Here is a 19,618-nt window from a genome sequence, read left to right on the forward strand (position 1 = left end):
CATGCAGAAAAAAGTTTGCATGCGCATGGCTATTAAGAAATGCACTTAAGAGGGAATCCGATTCTTATAGTCTAACACAACCCAGAGGTACCGCCCTAACCCTAGGTGCCAGGCATTCAATAGCTATGTATAGTGCACTAGTACTACAAGTGTAAAGGCACCATTTTGTAGCCCAATATTATAGGGCTTATACATCCTAATGTCACACCACAATGACCACCACCTGTTGGGAGCAAAGGTGCATTGAAATATATATCATGGTTGTTATGTCATGGTGTTTGGGTCGTTGTTTAGTAATAAACCTTGAAATTATTTGCCATGATGGGTAGACATCGTTCGACACTGCAATAGCCTTTCTCATGCGAGACGGGGCCAAAAAACCTTTTGGTGAGGCTAGGGTTGGGTATATTTAGCTTTATTTAGGATCTTACAGTGGTAACTCTCTTGATTCCTCTCAATGTGGACAACAAAAAAAAATCCCATGATGCCTTCTGATGTACAAGCCCTTTGAGCCAAATGTGAGACCCGGCAATGGATGTCTTCTCTCTCCTTTGCTCTCTCACACCCCACGGTCACATGACCGCCAGACAGCATGGCCCGGCGGCAGGCGAACGGGACACCTGTTCTTCTGCTGTGATTATGGCCCCTTGCCAACCAGACAAAATATTGATTTTCAGATTTTCTCTCCCATTGCACACAAGCCTGCAGAGATTAAAAGAGCCCCCCCCCAAACCACCCTATACCTCCTCCTCCTCCTCCTCCTCCTCCTCCTCCTCCTCCTCCCCCCTCCTCCAAAAGACCATCTCATTTGTTCCATCTTGTCTTTCGGACCCCCTGCAGAGAACAAATTGACATTTCACAATGTCGCAACAACTATGTCAAAGTGTCTGTCTACATTTGGGCTTGTGTGTGTGACAGGAGAGAGGGAGAAATCATCTTCACCATGCAGGGTGAAGCACTGCATGTGAAGGTTCAGGTTCAGTTGGATTTCCCCATCCGCTAGGGGAAATATGTTTTATCATTTAGTTTTTTTTAATACCGTTAAAAATAAAAGTACAATATCCCCCCTCATCCTGTCTTGTTATTATGAAGTCGTCATGGAGATAGAAAATTCAATGTCATATATCAACAAGCAGGAACTGTAAAAGGAATACTGGTACACTATTCTACTACTATTATAAATGTAGTACCATTTTACATACAGCAGATTTCGAAGGTTGATGTATTCATTACATGCCCCCATATAACTGAATCAATGCCACTCGGTCGTTTCTATGGACCTATTAAAGAAGGTCGCTCTCTCTCTGCCGAAGGAAAACACTGGCATCAAGTGGCCGAATGTAGTATCGCATGTTAAATTGAGCAACTGTGTGTGTGTGCGTGCGTGTGTGTGCGTGTGTGTGTGTGTGTGTGTGTGTGTGTGTGTGTGGGTGAGAGAGAGAGTGTTTGCGTGCGTGCGTGCATACGTGTGAGACTCACTATACAGACCTGCCCTCTGTCTTTAACTTGGAAATTGTGACTATGATTTTGTTTGTTATTTCCATAGCTAAATGTACTAATTGTTCACCTTTTCCGCATAATTGATAATTGTACAGCAGCGTATGTTGCATCGGCCATATGTGCCAAATAGATAGACAAACATAAAGCTTACATTTACTCTGAACACGGTAGGCCTACTGTAGATACAAATAAAGACTTCAGCTCCACAACTTCAACTTGCTGTATTTCCTCTAGCCTTATGGTAATTGTATTATGGTCATGTCTTAAACCTGCATATAGCTATAACTGTCGCTACAACTCAAGCAGCTCGCTACTAATGGAGAAGGTACATAGTGCTGGTTGACCTCATACTATGCAGCTTCATTAGGACGCATTAAATATTCTCATTGAGCCATGGGTTGAATGTTTAATGTTAAATAGCAATAGTACTTGTACAAAGTTAGGTTTGGTCATTGTCCAATTCGTAGACATGTGTTGGATATCTACAAAAATACGTATAGTGAAGACGTCTCAATGATTGCAAGCAAAGATTTGATATGTTTGCTTTTAGATGAAAAGTTAAACATCATGTTAAGGTAAAAACATAGTCTTTTAAGCGTCCAGACCCCTGTGAACCAACCAAGTAGCAAATAGTTGGGTAGTTTGCGTTGAATTGGATATTTGAACATTAAAATATAATTCAAGTGGCCCAATTCAACAGCTCTGGAGGTGGTGTTGGCAACTTTAGAATGAGAAAAGAGTTCACTTCACGCCGGTGTTTGTTGTGATTTGTATTGCTTTTTAATGTGTTTTTTATTTCTTTTTTTCAGAAATAGTAAAAGCCATACAATATAGCAAACCAAAAAAATACACTGCTCTGTACAGGCATCGTAGCTCATTTACACACATTCTTAGTCCAGACACTACTGGAGTTTCCTTCTTGGCAAAAAGTTAAAACAAAATAAAGAAAATAAAAGACAAACGCAAACATTCAATTGTGGCAGAGAGAGTCTTTTTGTTTTTCTGAAGATACGTAGACTCATCTTACGTGTATCTGGTCCTGGTCTTGACACTGAAATGTAGACTAGACAAGTGACACTTCAAACCAACATCCTGCTATACATGGTAGCTTTTATTTTGAAGAACACAAAGAAGTAGAGACTAGTGCCGCCAAGCTTGATATAAGCATGCAGCCTCTAGCTTAGGACATAATAAACATTGTAGTCATGTTAAAAAAAAATGCGCCCATAAGTGCTTTGTTTGTTCATTTTGTGTTTTCGTTTTAATATTTATTTTAATATTCCTTATTTTTCTGGTTAAGATCGTCCTAGATTTTTGGCCATATCTCAGTAGCTACGCCATGCTTCAAACTTGAATCTATAAAGCGGTCAAACACAGTAACGTCCATGATGTCTTAACCTTCCTGGGACTAAAATAAAATACAAAAATAAAAATCAACAAGCAAAGTGATTTGCAAGTTCGAAATAAAATGGACTGAATCACAGTTAAAACACTGTATCCGAATAAGACAGGATCTTTTGTAATGGCCCTTTTTAACCACACGAGGGCAGAAGTGGCAAAGTAAGATAAATACCCCTTTTCTTCTGCACCCAATACTTAGGACGGGGAGATGTGCAGAAGGAAAGCATCGTTTCATCTTCTACACATACAATGAACACCAGGCAATCTCAGATAATATTTTGATGTTGTGTTCTGCGAATACGAATAGAAATGTCAACATTTAAGTGCTTACTTTAGATTGCGTATTTTGTAAAACTCGGTTGAAGTTGGATTCAAATGTGTATCGGCGTCACGAAACGATTTTCAAAACAAACTTTCATACAAAGCACTCATCTCCTGTCAAAGAAGCCTTCTTGACGGTGAAAACAAATTAAGCATAATATTATAACGCTGTGAAAAAACATATTCAAAACAAACAGTGACACTCTTTAAAATGCACACACTTTACATCATATATATTTCAAGGCAGTTTAAAGTTGTGTTTTTTAGCCAAAATAAAGATATTTTTTTCCTTGCTTTCAGTAATCTTGATGCATACTATATAATACATGTATACAGGTTAACATAGAGCAACATTGCAAAAAAAATAAATACTTTTAGTCAACATTTGAAAGTTTAATATAGCTTTTAATACGTATATTTATATGTTTAGCTTACTTCCGGGTAGGAGGTGAGAGTTAACTGTTTTAAAGTCAGATGCACAGTGATAATAGCTTCTTCCTATTTGTGTATATTCTATTAGATTTTTTTTCTCGGAAAATGAAAATGTAGAGTGCGATACTAGTGCAAGCCTTTTCTGTGAAGATTCGCATCTCAAAAGACCCTTTTAGCCCTTCTAACGGTGGATAATCGGACAGTGTGGCTATGCGGTGCCGTGCAGACGGGGGATGGAGTGGCGAGCGCAAAGATTGGTGCCCTTAAGGAGATTTTCGTAGTTTTCGCCAATCAAAGCGATCGAGAGTTGCTTGGACACGATGATTGGATGACATTCTCACGATAATTTACACGAATACAAGTACGGAAAACGAAAACAAACGGCAAAATAAGGACTACGGTTGAGCGGATTATTTGCATTGGTGGACAGAACATACGCTTACCTAGCGACGCTACGTGGCTATATAGAAATAACTTCGGGAAATCCTCATTCCGTTTAGTTGCATATATAAGAGATCTGTTCGTTTTTTTATTGTCTTATTTTCTTTACAAAGCTCTTTGTTAAAAAAAAAAGGTCAGGCACCATAAGGCATCTAATACAGAACTACTGGGAAAGCTGTCGAGAATATGTACATGACCTTGCCTTATGCAAAAGCGTCCTTAAACATGTTTGCAGGAGGCAAAGGTGCATATTTTTCTTTTTTTTCTTCTTCTTTTCAAACTAGGTTGACCTACTGTATCGCTACACAGACAAAAATAAACAGTTCAGTAAATTTGATTAAGCAGCCATATTTTGTCTTTTTTTATACAAAAGGATGTTTTCCAACCCTCGAACAGTGGAACACTATATTCAACCTGGTTTCTTTTTCTTTTTAATCTTTGGTTGACCAGTCGAAAGCCTGATAGATTAGGAAACCACCCTTAAATCACGCAACTTGTCATATTCTTTACCCAAAAAACCTGACAAAACAAAAAAATGTATCCCCCTAAAACAATCGCCACAAAACATCTGCTCACGTGATGTAATTTCCTCTTCCTGATCTTGTATCGCCCCCGGCAACAGGAGGACAGAACAGTCCCCCCCAACCCCTTACTTTCAGCCACGCCCCCATTCTGCACTTCCTCTGTTCCATTCTGAGGTCCACTCAAGAAGAAAAGCACACGGACACACTCGCACAGACACTCACACACGCACAAACACACACACAGACACAACCTGTAGAGGTTCTCAATAGAACGAAGAAACAAAACAGACCTCTTATTGTCTGCTCGACAGTCAAGCACACACTGTGCTCCACACACACAATCATGTTCACGTGCGCAGACTCACACATCAGCCTTAACGTAACACAAAAGAAAGAAAGGGGAAAAAAAAGGGAAAAAAGGAAAGAAAGCAGACACAAACAAACGTTGAAAGGTCCAGAAAGTCCAAATTCAAACAGAAGTGTTCTTTGAAACTTTTTGAAGAACGATGAGAACCAAAACAACCAAAGGGTGAAAGAAAAAGGCGCCAGGGTTTTTTTTCTCGCTGCCCTCATCGCTTCTGTGCGGCGATCATCTTCAGCACGAAGTTGACGATGGCGTTGGCGGGCTGCTCCGGGTCCATCTCGGCGAACAGGTGGCTGACGTTGTCCGTCGTGCTGCCCTGCTTCCGGGCCACGAAGCCGAAGAACCTGGAGGAGAGGAGAGGGCGAGAGAGAGGACACAGAGGTCAGGGGTCAGGTTGCAGTTAAAATCCCAACAGCCCAAAGGTCCTGGGTTCAATTCCCAGATCTGCAGCCTACCTGTAGCCTGCCTACGCCATAAGGAGACCTGAGAGGAGTCTACCTCAAAGGTTTCACAATCCAAAATATGCTTTGGATAAAACCGTCTGCTCAGTGAGTAAAGTCATAGCAAATGGGTCAGGACTTTGTCACAAAGGCAGTTCAAGCCAAAAGGGCTTTACCGTACAGGCATATGTTTGACGACAATCTTCAACCCTAAGGTTTCATTAAGAGAATGAAAAAACATAAAACCCAGTCTGGGAAAGTAAGAAACTTTTGGAAGAAACAACTCTTGACTTCTGCTCAGTCATCTGTGGTTTAATTATCTCCAAAACCCCTACCCAATAAAGTCCACAAACAGCTCCTATTTTTATGACTTGTCTGAGGTGGCCAGGTGGCTTTTAGGTGATATGCCCAGAAAGATCTTGTGTGAGGGTTTATTTGTCTGCTTGCGTGTGTGTGTGTGTGTGTGTGTGTGTGTGTGTGTGTGTGTGTTCAGTTTTGATGTGCGTGTGTGTATGCAGTGTGTTCGCTTGGACGTAGAAGAACCATTCGTTATTTATTTGAATCCACTCACTTTGCTGTGCCTCCTTCCGATTTGTTCCACCTAGCGAGACACGGAACACATGTCATTCATAATGTGGAGACGAACAGAAGAACGGGTTTTAATGTGTTGTAAGAAGTAAGAAGTAAGAAGTAAATATTAAATGAGAGAAGGCTGAAGCACTTACTTTCTGTCCTGTGGGTCGATGTCACAGAACGTCACACTGTTGGTCGGGTAGTGACGCCGGAAGAATAGCCTCGGGAACAAATGTTGCTATTAATTTTGTGAAATTACAATACAATACAATACAAGATGTGAGTTCAATCATGGCTTTGGTAATGACTTATTGGAAATCTTATTTGATATATATGAAGAAAATTGGAACGACTGTTAGTGGTTTTATCCAGTAATTCGATCGTAAAAGTTCTGTTGGCTAACTTAATTTACTGCCAATGGATTTGGAAGCATGGTTTTGTGGCCTGATTTCACCTTCAGTGGGAAGAGTTTTAACTTCACCGGGTGTGTTTCTAACTTACTTCCTCTGGTTGTCGGTTAGAGTGATGCCTTGCGCCGACACCTTGAAGTGCACCACTGTTGCGGTAGGGGGCGTCCCAGCAGCCAGTGTCTCGGATATCGCCTTGGCAACGGCCTGAGGGCCTGTCAGAGACTCCATGTCTACCGAGTTGATGTAGAGCACATTGCATGCTGGGAAAATAACAAACCGCAAATTCAGTTAGATTATATCAAGTTGAAATGGTTTGTGCCAGTTATGCATTGTCATGGCGGCAGTTTGTTTTCAGGTCTTTATGTAAATAAACAGTGTTAATGTTATTAACGGTATAGTCATTCACAGAGATGTTCAATAAGGTTGCAAGCGGCCTATTCATGCAAAAAACATTTTATTCACGTCCGGAACATGCTTCCTGACTCAAGGCTGTACAATCCATACGGGAATGAACAAAACTCTAGCAGCAACATGTTTAACAGAAGACATTACTGCCATTCATCATGTTATGTTATGTTAAAAGAGACATTGACACAGATGGCTCGTTCTGGTACGATACCACACTCTCTCAAGAGACACACACGCAAGATAGCTTACGTACATACATACTCACGCATACACACACAGACACACACATTTTCCAAGGCACATGACAGTCCTAACGTTGAAAGGTGCAAGGGGGAACATTCCAGCAGGGATCTGAGAGAACAATGTGTGGGGTTTACCATGGCAATCATCAGGGACCCTCTGCACTGAAGGAACTTGGAAGGGATGATAATAATTTATTTGAAATGAATACGGATGCTTCAAAAACATACTGATGTTGCCAATAGTTTGTGTTATTATTACATTAATGAATTCACATTTACATAAACAACCAATGGCATTAGTTTCACCCAGTATATTTATTAGTTTTACCTGCTCCTTGTTTTAGTCGCTCGGCTAGTGGGTTTGTTGCCACAGGAACCATCGGCGCCTCCTCATTGAGATCTGTAGTGGAGGGAGTAGGGGGAGATTGTTGCTGAAGATAATGCTACTCACAATCACTTCGATACAGATATAGATGGATACACAGACAGACAGACAGACAGACAGACAGACAGACAGACAGACAGACAGACAGACAGACAGACAGACAGACAGATACTACTAACTGACCTGTGGTGGGGATCAGCAGCTTGCAGGGCAGGGCCAGGGGTGTGATGGCATGTTGGTAGACCAGCGCAGACAGACAGCCTGCAGGACACAACCACAACACAAGGTAAGAAGTAGGGACCGGGACAATGAGGGTGTGTACATGTGTGTGTGTGTCTGCTTGTGTGAGTGTGTGTTGAATGCCAGCTCCTACCAAAGAAGGGTTCATTGGGACATCCCTTCAGCTTCACTCCTTTGGGGCTGCTCTCTATCAGGAAGTGTCTCACCAGCTCATTGGTGATGTCACCTGCTGCACACACACACACACACACACACACACACACACACACACACAATCATTAAATGAACAAATAAGTCATTCAAGAGGACAGTTTTATCCAAAGCGACCTTTAATGAACGCAGGGACCTGAAAGAGCTGGTAATGGTCAGACTTCCTGCTCAAGGACGCCAACAGGTGAGGCTGCGGACATTGGGGGCCGGGGGGGGGGGGGGGGGGGATATGAGTCAAGCACCCCTACACCAGACCTCAGCCTACCTTTCTTGGTGGGCTGCACGGTGGGCGGTGGGGAGGCCACTTTCATGGCCAGACCATATGCCCCCCGGAAGGAGTGGCTATCCCGGATCACGAAGGCCCCCGGCTCCCTCTCCTTCAGCAAGCCGATGGCTAGGGGGGGACAGGGGGTTAGGGTCACGCTTTAGTGTGCATTAGTTGAGTTAAGAGTGAGTTTTGACTAAAGGGTTTTTCGAATACTTATAAAATATATAGACCTACATATGTATATATATATATATATATATTTATTTATATATATAACCCTATAGATATATATAAATATATATATATATATATAAATATATATGTATGTTTGATTCCCAGAATATAATACATACCATACATTAAGTTTCATGGAAATGAGTCATAGAAGTATACTTTATAATTTGCCAATTGTTGGCCATCTTCCCAAAACTTCAGAAAGCTCTCATTATTTGTTATTCATCTCAGATGCACCAACCATGACGTTACAGGATCAACCTTGAATAAACCGTGTAATTTTCCTCCAAGGACTCACAATTCAGACCCATCTTACTCTCTCTCCTCCTTCTCTCTATACCGTAGGAATCACCCATATTTTGATCTTTTTAATTGTTCTGTCCTCTCCAATTGCTCGGTTGTCCTAATGACATCAAACCCCACATGATGTGAGGCTAAGCCCATGTGATAGCTCCTGGGACGGAAGAGGAGGAGAGTCTCTGGATTCACGGCTGGTGTTCTCTCGTGGCGTGTGTCAGCCAGACCGTGTGTGACATTTCGAGGAAAAGAGGGAAGAAGGGAACGATCCTTTCCTCCTGCCTTCCCTTGAAGTGTCACAGATGGTCTAGCTGAAGGAAGAGAGAGAGAGAGAGAAGGACGGAAGACACAGAGAGGAGGAACCACAGCTGTGCCTTAATGCTCTGCATCTGCTGTGGATTTCCCAGAGTATTGAATTGTAATGTGTAGTGTGGGTGTGTGTACGGTGTGTGTGCGTGTGTGTGTGTGTGTGTGTGTGTGTGTGTGTGTGTGTGTGTGTGTGTGTGTGTGTGTTTTACGTGATGTCATTGCAGTTCAGCATGTGCTGGTGCTTAAGATGAGCTCATCCAATAGAGTAACGAGAGGAACAAAGGAAGAGGAGGGAGGTTTCGTATCCACAGTGATGTCTATCTATTCATAAATAATGTATATAATGAAGAACGAAGGGATTTGTGTGTGTGTTTGTTTGTGTGTGTGTTGTGCATATGCATGTTAGTCTCTGTGTGTGTCTGAGTAAATTATTGTGTGTGTGCCCGCCAGCACACTAGCGGTTTATAAGTGTGTTTGCGTAACGTGTCCACATTTTAATCCAGAGTTAGGCCTTTCCTACACAATCTTCATCAAAACGCTGATTACCGATCCAACAAGAAAGTTGAGGGCTGGCTTTAGGGCTCACCCAGAGGACAAAATAAATGGTCCGTGTCTGACTTGGACACGCACGTTCTCTCTCTCTATGAAACAGTCCTACGCCAGCCAGCTTTTAGAGATTACTTTGCTTTTCATTTCACGCATGTTTATTTCCTGCTCTCCATTGAGATGTAAACAGGATCTGTGCTAAGTGAAATAAATTGCCATTAAGCTCACCTTGTTCTCTGGATATCTCCGGCTTGTACCAAAACTTGGACGTGTCCTGTACGAACTTGACGTTCAGCCGAGACTCAGGACTCCCGTCTAGAAGACGACAAAACACAAGAATATTCAATGCGTCTCCATGGCAGCCGAGACTTTTCAAGTGTACTGAACCAAGCACTACGTCCGACAGTTATACCCACTGTGTGATTACTTCTGATTATAAAAATAACTTACCGGACATGTAATATTTTACTATAATTTAATCATTTGATCATCATTCCAAGTACAATTTGGCATTTTTATCTACAATTAATTTTTCAAGCTGGACGTAAATTCTTCTAATCGACGGGGCACTAATGCCGCAAAGGATTAGATATTGCAGCTGTTTTCCAGGATAAAGGCCGGAGCGTACTCGCTCAACACAATTTTCAAAATGATTGTCGACACAAGTCGGTTAGAAAACGGTTAGAAAATGACTGCAGGGTTGAAAGTCCTCAGGTTGTGTGATCAAACCCACAACCTTCGATGGTGATTTGAACCCCCTCCCATTTACTCTCCGCTATACCTCCCCCCCGTTGCTCCTGCTCCTGACGGCTGCATCGTGCTCTCACCAGGCATGTTGAACTTGGAGAAGTCTGGCAGGGTGTGGAAGTATCCGGGCGTTCCCCCTCCGCCGGACAGCGGCGAAGAAGACGAGGAGGACATCTTGCCGTTGAGCGTGCCGTACGACAGCGCTCCGTTGGCGGGCCGCTCCCCGCTGGACATGCGCCTCTTCTCGGGCAGCTGGGGCTGGAAGCCCGGCGCGGGGCTGCCCTGCCGGAAGCCTCCCAGGGTGCCCCCGTCCAGGTAGCCAGCGGGAGACACGGGGAAGGAGGGCGTGGGGGGGCCCTGGTAGCCCGAGGAGCTGCTCTGCCGGGACAGGTTGCCGTGCCTCTCGTCGGGCGTGGTGTAGCCGCTGTGCAGCGGGTGGCGGTCCAGGCTGGGGCTCCTCTGGGAGGCCTGCGAGGCCGAGGCGTGGCGGGGCAGGACGGGACTGCCCTGGTGGGCGGCGGCGGCGCCTGGCTGGCGGCTCAGAACGGGGCTGCCGTTGGGGTGGCCCAGCGACGGCTGCCGAACCAGCACGGGGCTCCTCTGGGAGCCGGGCCCCACAGAGCTCTGGCGGGTCAGCGCCGGGCTGCTCTGGCCGCCCTGGGACGGGCGCCGGGCTAGGACGGGACTGCCCCCCAGACCCAGGGGCCCCTGGAGCCCAGAGGCCTCGAAGCCACCGCACGGCAACGGTTGCCGACCCAGGTGGGGGCTGCCCTGGGCGGCCGCCAGGGCGGAGGAGGCGGGGGCGTGCTGCTGGTGGGCAGAGCCCGGGGAATAGAGCGTGGGACGAGGGGCCGGGGCATGGCCCCCGTGGAGGAGGGCCTGCATCGGGTCCTGGGAGGGGGGGCCGGGGTCCGACAAGACATAGCCTCCCCCGACCAGGTGGCTGCTGGGGTGGCCGAGGTAGGAGAGGGTGGGGGCGGGGCCACCCAGGTAAGAGGAGGAGGGCGGGGTGATGGGGTCCAGGTAGGAGGCGGGGGTGGGCGTGCCCTGGTAGCAGGAGGAGGGGGGCATGGGTTGGTAGGAGGGGGTGGTGGTGACCTGGTAGGAGGGTGTGGGCGTTGGCTGGTAAGAGCTGGGCATAGCCTGGTAAGGGGAAGTGGGCGTGCCTTGGTATTGGGAAGTGGGCGTGCCTTGGTATTGGGAAGTGGGCGTGGCTTGGTATTGTGGGGTGGGCATAGCCTGGTAGGAGTAACTAGGGGTGGGACGGATGCTCTCCATTGGCTGGGAGTGGTAGCCCGAGTCAGTAGTGGGCTGGAAGGGAGGGCTGCTGGAGCTGTCCATCAACGGATGATCACTACGAGGAAAAAGGATAATTACAATTTAATTATGACCTCTGGTCAGTATCAGAGACACGGATAGGGATGAACTTCATTTATAAGATATTTATCTGAAAAAATAGGATTCCTTTAAATTTTCAATTAACAGTAACTAAAAGAGAGCCAACCTCATAAAAGTGTACAGGGATAAAAGTCTTTACATTTTTAGATGAGAATTTTGCATTTAAGAAAATCGTTACATTTCTTCATTATCTATTTCCCATGCGACCATGAAAGTAGTTCCGTAGTTATGTCCTAATATCCTCTTTGACCAAGTTGAACATAAAGTCCGGTGATGGAGGGAGTCAATGACCATCACCGACCTGGAGATCTGGATGGGGCTACTGCTGGACAGAGGGGTGTTGAGGGCCTGGGTGGACAGCGGGCTGGGGGTCCTCTGGCTGCCCAGCACGGCTTCTCCCGGTGGGCAGAGACCCTGGGGGGAGCTGGGACCTGGGGGGTCTCCGGAGGAGGACGCTGAACGGGCCACAGACTCCACGTAACTTCTCGGGGCTGTGAAGGATGGAGAGGAGAGAAAGTAGGAGATTTGAGTATGAAGGTCATACAAGGGTGATCGAGGGACCTCTTTAACCGTGACAACAGTGGTTAGGGTTTTGGGATGATTTTTCTTTGATGAAGCAACATTCCATTGTGAATGATCAATTGGCGCAGTGATTGACGATTTTTTTTTTTAAGAAAAATGTAATGAAGAAAACTTCTGATCTTAAAATTATGATTGATTGATCATAAAAATATACCATTTTACGTAAAAAGAACAAAAACGAAGAAGAGGGTTTCAATAATACAGCCGTTAACAACACAAACTCTATTATTACTTTAATTCACTACCTCATTTAACAATTAGAACGCAAGCCCAGATAAGGGTTCTCAATGTTGTTGAACTTCCCCTCGACAACCACTAGTTGGCAGTATTGCGTCATGGATGGAAAGTAGTCCTGCTCAAACGGTTAATGTTAAGCTAATGGTCACAGTCACTTGGGAGTCGGGACATAAGAAAATGTCAAGTTCAGCAACATCTTAGATGACTGATACATTTCTTATATTTACCAGGTCACCAATGGCTTCAACTGAAGTAGCGTATTCCTATAGTTTCTTCAAAAACACACAGTTGTGTTCAGTGGAGCAACATGTCAAAGGGCAGTGGTAAACAAACTGCATCTGTTCTCCTTCACCTGTCCTAACTGCTGAGTTAACATTACAAGTAAATGATGGCATTGCCTTTGTCCCAAATAGACCTTTAAAATGTCTGTTACTAGTAACCCTTTCATGATGGAATACTACCCGTATTATCTGTTAAGATGTCGTATTTGATCTAAAATATAATTAAGCCCCATACATGAACTTAGTTTGAGATTATAGTTTGTTTATATAATCTCCTCAATAGTTTAAAAATGAGTGAGTGACTGCTGTGGAATGGATTGTTAATAATAATAGTGCATCTATGACATTGTTAGAAGGTGTGCTGAGGGAGGAATGCAGGTGCAGATGATCGAGGATTGTGACCAGCAAACAGGAGGTTAACACAAAGGAAACGTGGAGATGACATGACCAAAGCCAGTGATGACCCGCTGTTCTTTCCCGTTCTCTTACCTTCCTCACCCTGATCGCTCTCATCCTCTGAGCAGTGATGGAAAAAATGTACAAAAATAAATATATATACAGTTAGAAAGATAACTACATAGATCCTGCTCTAATCAAAAAAAAGGCTGAATCCTACTTGTCCGACGTACCACGGCCGCTTCGAAGTTTCTTCAGATCCAACCCTTCTAAAGATCTCTCTCTGACTTGTTTCCAATAGGCTTATTATAATATTATAATCTGTGTTAATACGCATAAGGAGATTGTGCTCATAATTGATTTTGCTAAGGCTACCCTACCCTTAAAACACAGTGAAACCCTTTCAAGATATTATGTAAGATCACATTCTTCCTCGATCAAAGAGAAGAGAAAAAATATTGAAAAACAAACTTAAATATTCAGGCCCAATCGGTGTGTGTTAAACAGCAGAGAGAGAGATGGTCTACCATCCTCATCTTCAATACTTCATTCATATTCACACACAAAAATACATAATACCACGAGTGCGTCCATTCTGAAGATGCCCCCCAAATCCATCTCAGTGAGAATCGAACCCGGATCGGACGGGAACTGACCTGAGCCGGTTGGGTTGAGCAGGATCTCAGCCGGGTTGTGTGGTTTGAGCCCCAGTGCAGACAGCGGGGTCTTGGCGAGACCAGGGGGCGAGCGACCTAGTGAGGGGGGGAAGGGAACCAACAACAGCCTGTTAACCACCACATACACTTAAACATACACACACACACGCACATTCTCCCTGCTCCGCGGGAGCCGTCCTGACAGCTGATGCCTGTTGTGAAGCCGGTAACGCCGACGACTGCATTGTGCAGCCCTGTATGGCAACCGCATTTCAGAGGGATGAATGGCCCATGACACTATATCATATATCATACGAGTCATATATCAAATATGCAATGATGATTAAAACCTTATATCAGCGCATCGGATGATACGATTTGCATGTCAAAATGAGAAGTTCATTGAGTGTTGTGATTTAGAAAAGAGGGCCCCACTTACAGGCACTGAGCTGTCGAGACCAACACGAGACATTTTAAAAGCAGGGCGCAGTAAATGCAGGGGACCCCAGGCCCAGGCCACATGGGGAGGGGGAGGGTATGGCCATGCCTCATGCTCTGGCCCATGGAGGTTTACGGAGTGGCGGGGTTGAGGGGGTGACATCATGCACGTGACCGGTGACAACGTGACGCTGAACATTTGGTGAAACGGTGAAATGTGTCGAGCACATGTAGAATAACACAGGCTTGAATGGCTCGCTGTTCAAAAGTGAGTTTCTTGTTCAAAAGGGGGGAAAAAGGCTTTGGGGATTTAATGTTTATGCATGTGTTACGTATGTGTCATGTATGTCTCATATTTGTCTCATAAATGTCTCCTGTACGTTTCATGTCAATATAGGTTTATGGACTTCTAGTACAAAAACGAAATTCAGACATCAAAGTGATTAAAAGTCACTACATGGGGTGAAAGCACTGGGGTTTGAACTTTGACCCTTACTCAACCCCAAGGGGAAAGATAACAAACGTGCAGTTGCTTTCAGCAGCAAAATCCACGTTGCGACTGGAAGAGTTTATGTTTTTGACCAACAAATCACTGTTTCGAATCACTGTCTCCTCCCCTCTTCCCCATTAAGTCACAACAAAGAACAAGCAAGTTAAGCAAAATACACAACAGCAACAACAACAACAACATTTTTGGGGATGAGCGGATGGCTGCCATGATCATTAGGGTTGGGGCGATTAAACGGGTGGTGGTGGTGGTGGTGTACGGGGAGATGGGGAGGAAGTGAAACAGCAGCAACAGGAAACCAGAACCAGATGAGCCACACAGAGAGCAGCAGGCCGGTAGCGCTGGATTCACTACTCCTAAAATAAACAACACAGGAGAGTTCTGTGGCTCTGGTTCCATCCGCAAGCACTGGGCCCACACAATGTCCCTCTGTCTGTCCGGCTGCATGTTTGTCTTGTCTGGCTGTTCATCTCTTGTGAAAGAGATGAACAGACTGTCAGACGAATCATGTCGACAATCAATGCAGTGAAAGAGACAGTGTGCGACTGTGTGACTTTGTGTGTGTGAGAGATAGTTGGAGCTTGTTTATGCTTGTGTTTGAGAGAAAGAGTGAGTATTGTATGCGTGTGTGTGTGTGTGTGTGTGTGTGTGTGTGTGTGAGTGTGTGTGTGTGTGTGTGTGTGTGTGTGTGTGTGAGTGCCTGCTTGTGTCTATGTATGTGTGTCTATATGTTTTTGTGCGTCATGTCCGTCATCACAGACTCCCTCCTTGCTGCTCCCATGTGGCGGCCATGCAGTCTGAAACATGTACACGTGTGTGTGTGACAGAGGGGAAGGGATAACTCAATGGTTGCTATGCAACAGGGACGACAACAAGAAGGAGCGGGGGGGATGGGGGAGTTATGGGAGGCTGACATCGGTGCGGTGGGAACGGTGGAACTCTGAGGAAACATCTAGAAGTGACGTGCGTCCTCCACTTACCAAAGAATCCATAGCAATTCTTTGTACGCACAACCTAACCAGAAAATGTGCTCTACACAGCCCGGGGCTTTTAGGGACCGGAATATACTGGAAGCGTGCTCTCCGAGAGAGGTGGTTTCTTGTGCGTCTGCGGGTGGGTGAGGAGCTCAGGGATATTGTGGAAAACATGGAGAAACTGTGACTCTGGTTACAGGTGGTGGTGGTGGTGGTGACATTTAACTTGACTTGTTGCGCTCGACTGAGTGTAATTCCGAATTCTTTCCAACCTCGCCGGTGTGACGGAGCGAGACCTCGGTTTGAAAGAAAAGTCTCAGCGTCGTTTGAACCGAATGTTCCCTCACAGAAAAGGCCAACGATTTCACAGTTGAGTGTAAAATGATGGGCGTTAAAAAATATGCCGGCCATTTTAGTGGGAAGGTTTTTACGGGTGAGCCTAGGGAGAGACAAGCGAGCTGATTGGATGAGATCATTGGTCGGAGCTCTGTAATGCTTGACTCGTGTTTAAAACTCAGGAGGGGACGTTGTGTGTGTGTGTGTGTGTCTGTGTGTTTGTGTGTGTGTGTGTGTGTGTGCCTGCACGTGTGCGTGTGTTTATGTGTGAGAGAAGGGGGTAAGGTATTTAGCACTGACACTGGGCGCTGAATATGCGCACCATATGTGGATGTGCAGAAAGACGGGAGAAGACAGAGAGAGTTGTGATCGTTTACTTTAACTCTCTGCCTGACTGACTCCGTCAGATCTATTTATCCCGGGGTATCCAAAGAGCCTGCTCATTAAGCTCCCTGTGTGTCTGAAACATTGACTTATCAAATGTCTGTCATATGAGCTGGGTTAAATTCATTTCCGTTTCTAAATCCATCCATCTGTCTGCCAGCTTTCAATTTCTTTTTTCTTTTTTTCGATGGACAAGGATCTCATGAATATAGATGAATGTGGGATTTTGACTACGTTGCATGTGATATTTTGACCAACGGTCATGTGACCATAACTGAATGCTGTGAATTCTGTGTTATATCAGTGAAGGTAACCCAGGAACAATATTTTTAAGTGAATTTTTTTTGGGCAAAATGTGCAGTAGGATTAGATTCTTGGGTATACATAGTGTGAATTAAAGGTATTTTTCAGATTTTGATTCAGCGATTAATATTTTTCAGGGTTCATTCTGTCATTATAAGATGAAAAGGTTTGCTTAAAAAAAGAAGAAAAAGATTTAGAACATCAGATTACTGAAGGTTTAAGTGCTCAAGCAATCACACGTGATAGAGTGAACGTCATTTAACTATGTTTCTTCATGGAAATAGATCCTTATCTATTTGAATGCAAGAACCTAGTGTTTAAACACGAAATAGGATTGATTTACAGCTCATCAATTACGACATACTACTTATTTACCACATTTATCAACAATATTTGTTGGATAACTGTTGAGCATTTAACTGAAGCCAACTATAATGGGCCTTATTCACAGAGCGGTCAACTTGGATCAATCTTGGTTCCAAACGCTAGCTGGTTGATGGAATTGAATGTAACATCCAGCTCATATATGGTAAGGAATATGGACTCAGAGTCTATGACGTCACCAAATGGTTTGCATACCACTGTTATGAGCCTTAGATTTTATAATGACTTTGGCGACATCTTTGGCCATAAGCAGTACTTACAACCACTGAATCCAAGTTACAGATCATAATTCTGCAAATGCAAGGGCTTTTATCAGAGGTTAGAGAGCTTTTATCACTCACTATTGGGTTACCTCATTTGAATATAGATAGTGACTTAACTGATAGATATTTACATGAAAATATAGATATCACCATTTTAAGACTCTTAAATGAAATAAAATTGTCAAACTACTAAATATTTTATATGGAAAAGAACTAGCCACTGATATTCTAACCCAAAAAAGAAAAGAAAAGTATTCTCTATATATTAGGAAAATTAAATCACAAGTTTCTATATGACTTCGAACGGGTACCTTTTTTTGGTATACAACCACCACAACATACAAGCCACCTATTGGCCGTTAGATGTACTACACATCAGTCGCGTTCGCATGGTCATGGCTGCCGCTTGACTCAATTACATCCCCTTGCTAGCGTTTAGAACCAATATGGCCACCAGCTGAATAAGACCAATGGCTACAGTAAAATAAACACCCTTCTTCTCTCTTGCTAACTAACGGCTAACTCCTACGCCAGAGCTCCACAGTGCCCTCTGTCAGCGGGGCGGGGGACTTACACAGGTTGAAGTAAGGGGTTTGCGGCGACACAGGGAATGCAGGGGTTTGGGGGAAGACCTCACCACCAGCAAGGGGGGAGGGGCTCACGGGCCCCCCCGCCTCTAGCTCCTCGAAGGCCTCCCGGTAGCTGTGGATGTGCCTCTGCAGCAGGGGGAGGAATGTCACAGGGTAGGGGGGCCACGGAGATACAAACACAAACACAAGAGACACACAAACACACAAAATGAACAGACAATTTTTACATCAATACAATATCAAAGAGGAAGGGCCACGGATGGACGCAGACAAACAGAAAGACAGAAAGACAGACAGACAGCAAGGGAAAAATGGTTAGTTCATATTTTTGATTAAAAGTTTATTACAAGGTTTATCAAGGTCAATGAAATTATTGTGACACAACTGAGGTCTCTATAACTCAACATAGATTGAAAAGAAACTAGGTATATTGTATTAAAATATGACCATATAGTAAATAATAATAACACAAACACTTAATATCACAAACAATAGCACCTACATCCCAAGTATTTACAGACGGGCCGCTAGATGATTACGTGAATACGATAGCGATACAAGAATAAATTGCACAATCAGATATCATCCAGATAGCTCATGAGGAAAAAAAACAGCAGAAAACTAATATAAAGTTACCCTTACCTCCTTGGGTCTCCCGCCAGGGTTCAAAGCGATGGCGTTAACAAACTCGGGCGAGACGCAGCGGATGGGCGAGCGAAGGGGTCCGTCAGAGCAGGTGGCGTCAACGCTGCCGTCCGGAACGTTCTGGAAGTGCCCTCCGTCGCTGGGCACCCGGTGGCGCGGCGCCGGGGCGGTGGGGTCCTCAAACGAAATCCCCCGGGACTGGACGCCTGAGCGGGAACAGACACGGAGTTGCGTAAGACCCCGCAGAACTTTCTCATTCTCATCGCTCTAATTCGTTATAGCCTAGAGCGTCGTAAAGAACACAACATTAGGCCGTCATTCTGAGGTCCCCTGTCGCAGGGTGCTTGCTTAGATGCCTCCGGAGATGTGTGCGTTTCCACATGGGGGAGTGGGGACTATTTTAACGGTCGCACGGGCGGCTGGAAGCGAGGCATGAGGATGCACGGGGATGCATTGAAAGCCCGGCAAGCTGTGGCTCTCGCACAGCCTGGGACGAGTACAAAATGTAGACTTGACAAGGACTGCAGGGTAAAGACATACACACACGTACACACACACACAAAGGGTTGCGTCAAGCAGGCTCATTGGGGTTAGAAGGATACACTCTGTGAGTTTTATCTGACACAAAGCATGATTTGTTTGCTTGAGTGTTTCAGAATCTGGAATTTTGCAGTCCTCGTGTTGTGAAACTGTGGCTACGACACTCTATTTGGCTGCTTTGAAACAGCAGGTGTCAGGAACTTCTGGTACAATGGGACAGTTGCATCATCAGTTTACTGACTCAAGTGTTTGAGCAGCGTCTTTTCTGAAGGAAACTTTGATTATAATTTGTGTACGCCTTGGCTGAAAGTTTGTGAAAGTTTGAGACGACGACCTCCCCACCAGAAAGGTCGAGAGCTGAAAGAGGGCAATTGTGAAACACTATCGTAATTCACTTTATATCCTGACTCG

At 44.7% G+C, this 19,618-nt stretch overlaps 1 protein-coding gene across 14 annotated transcripts in view; it reads right to left on the bottom strand.

Annotated features, from left to right (window-relative positions):
- Positions 1 to 2,257: 2,257 nt before the first annotated feature.
- tns1b (tensin 1b) overlaps positions 2,258 to 19,618 on the bottom strand; it is a 166,306-nt gene continuing 148,945 nt past the window's right edge. For 8 of the 14 annotated variants that reach the window (XM_079733023.1, XM_079733020.1, XM_079733013.1 and 5 more), the window contains 15 exons: positions 18,665 to 18,873; positions 18,007 to 18,148; positions 13,843 to 13,938; positions 11,992 to 12,181; positions 10,373 to 11,646; positions 9,774 to 9,860; positions 8,157 to 8,285; positions 7,815 to 7,910; positions 7,625 to 7,702; positions 7,385 to 7,456; positions 7,192 to 7,227; positions 6,498 to 6,666; positions 6,149 to 6,217; positions 5,995 to 6,024; positions 2,258 to 5,327 (listed from right to left, as the gene is read on the bottom strand). In XM_079733023.1, the coding sequence (XP_079589149.1) occupies positions 5,189 to 5,327; positions 5,995 to 6,024; positions 6,149 to 6,217; positions 6,498 to 6,666; positions 7,192 to 7,227; positions 7,385 to 7,456; positions 7,625 to 7,702; positions 7,815 to 7,910; positions 8,157 to 8,285; positions 9,774 to 9,860; positions 10,373 to 11,646; positions 11,992 to 12,181; positions 13,843 to 13,938; positions 18,007 to 18,148; positions 18,665 to 18,873 (2,816 nt within the window). In that variant the 3' untranslated portion in view covers positions 2,258 to 5,188. The remainder of the gene's footprint in view (positions 5,328 to 5,994; positions 6,025 to 6,148; positions 6,218 to 6,497; positions 6,667 to 7,191; positions 7,228 to 7,384; positions 7,457 to 7,624; positions 7,703 to 7,814; positions 7,911 to 8,156; positions 8,286 to 9,773; positions 9,861 to 10,372; positions 11,647 to 11,991; positions 12,182 to 13,842; positions 13,939 to 18,006; positions 18,149 to 18,664; positions 18,874 to 19,618) is intronic. The other 6 variants (XM_079733017.1, XM_079733019.1, XM_079733018.1 and 3 more) reach the window with 4 other exon arrangements.

The sequence above is a fragment of the Pollachius pollachius genome (genome assembly GCF_949987615.1).
Source record: "Pollachius pollachius genome assembly, chromosome: 3".
NCBI lineage: Eukaryota > Metazoa > Chordata > Actinopteri > Gadiformes > Gadidae > Pollachius > Pollachius pollachius.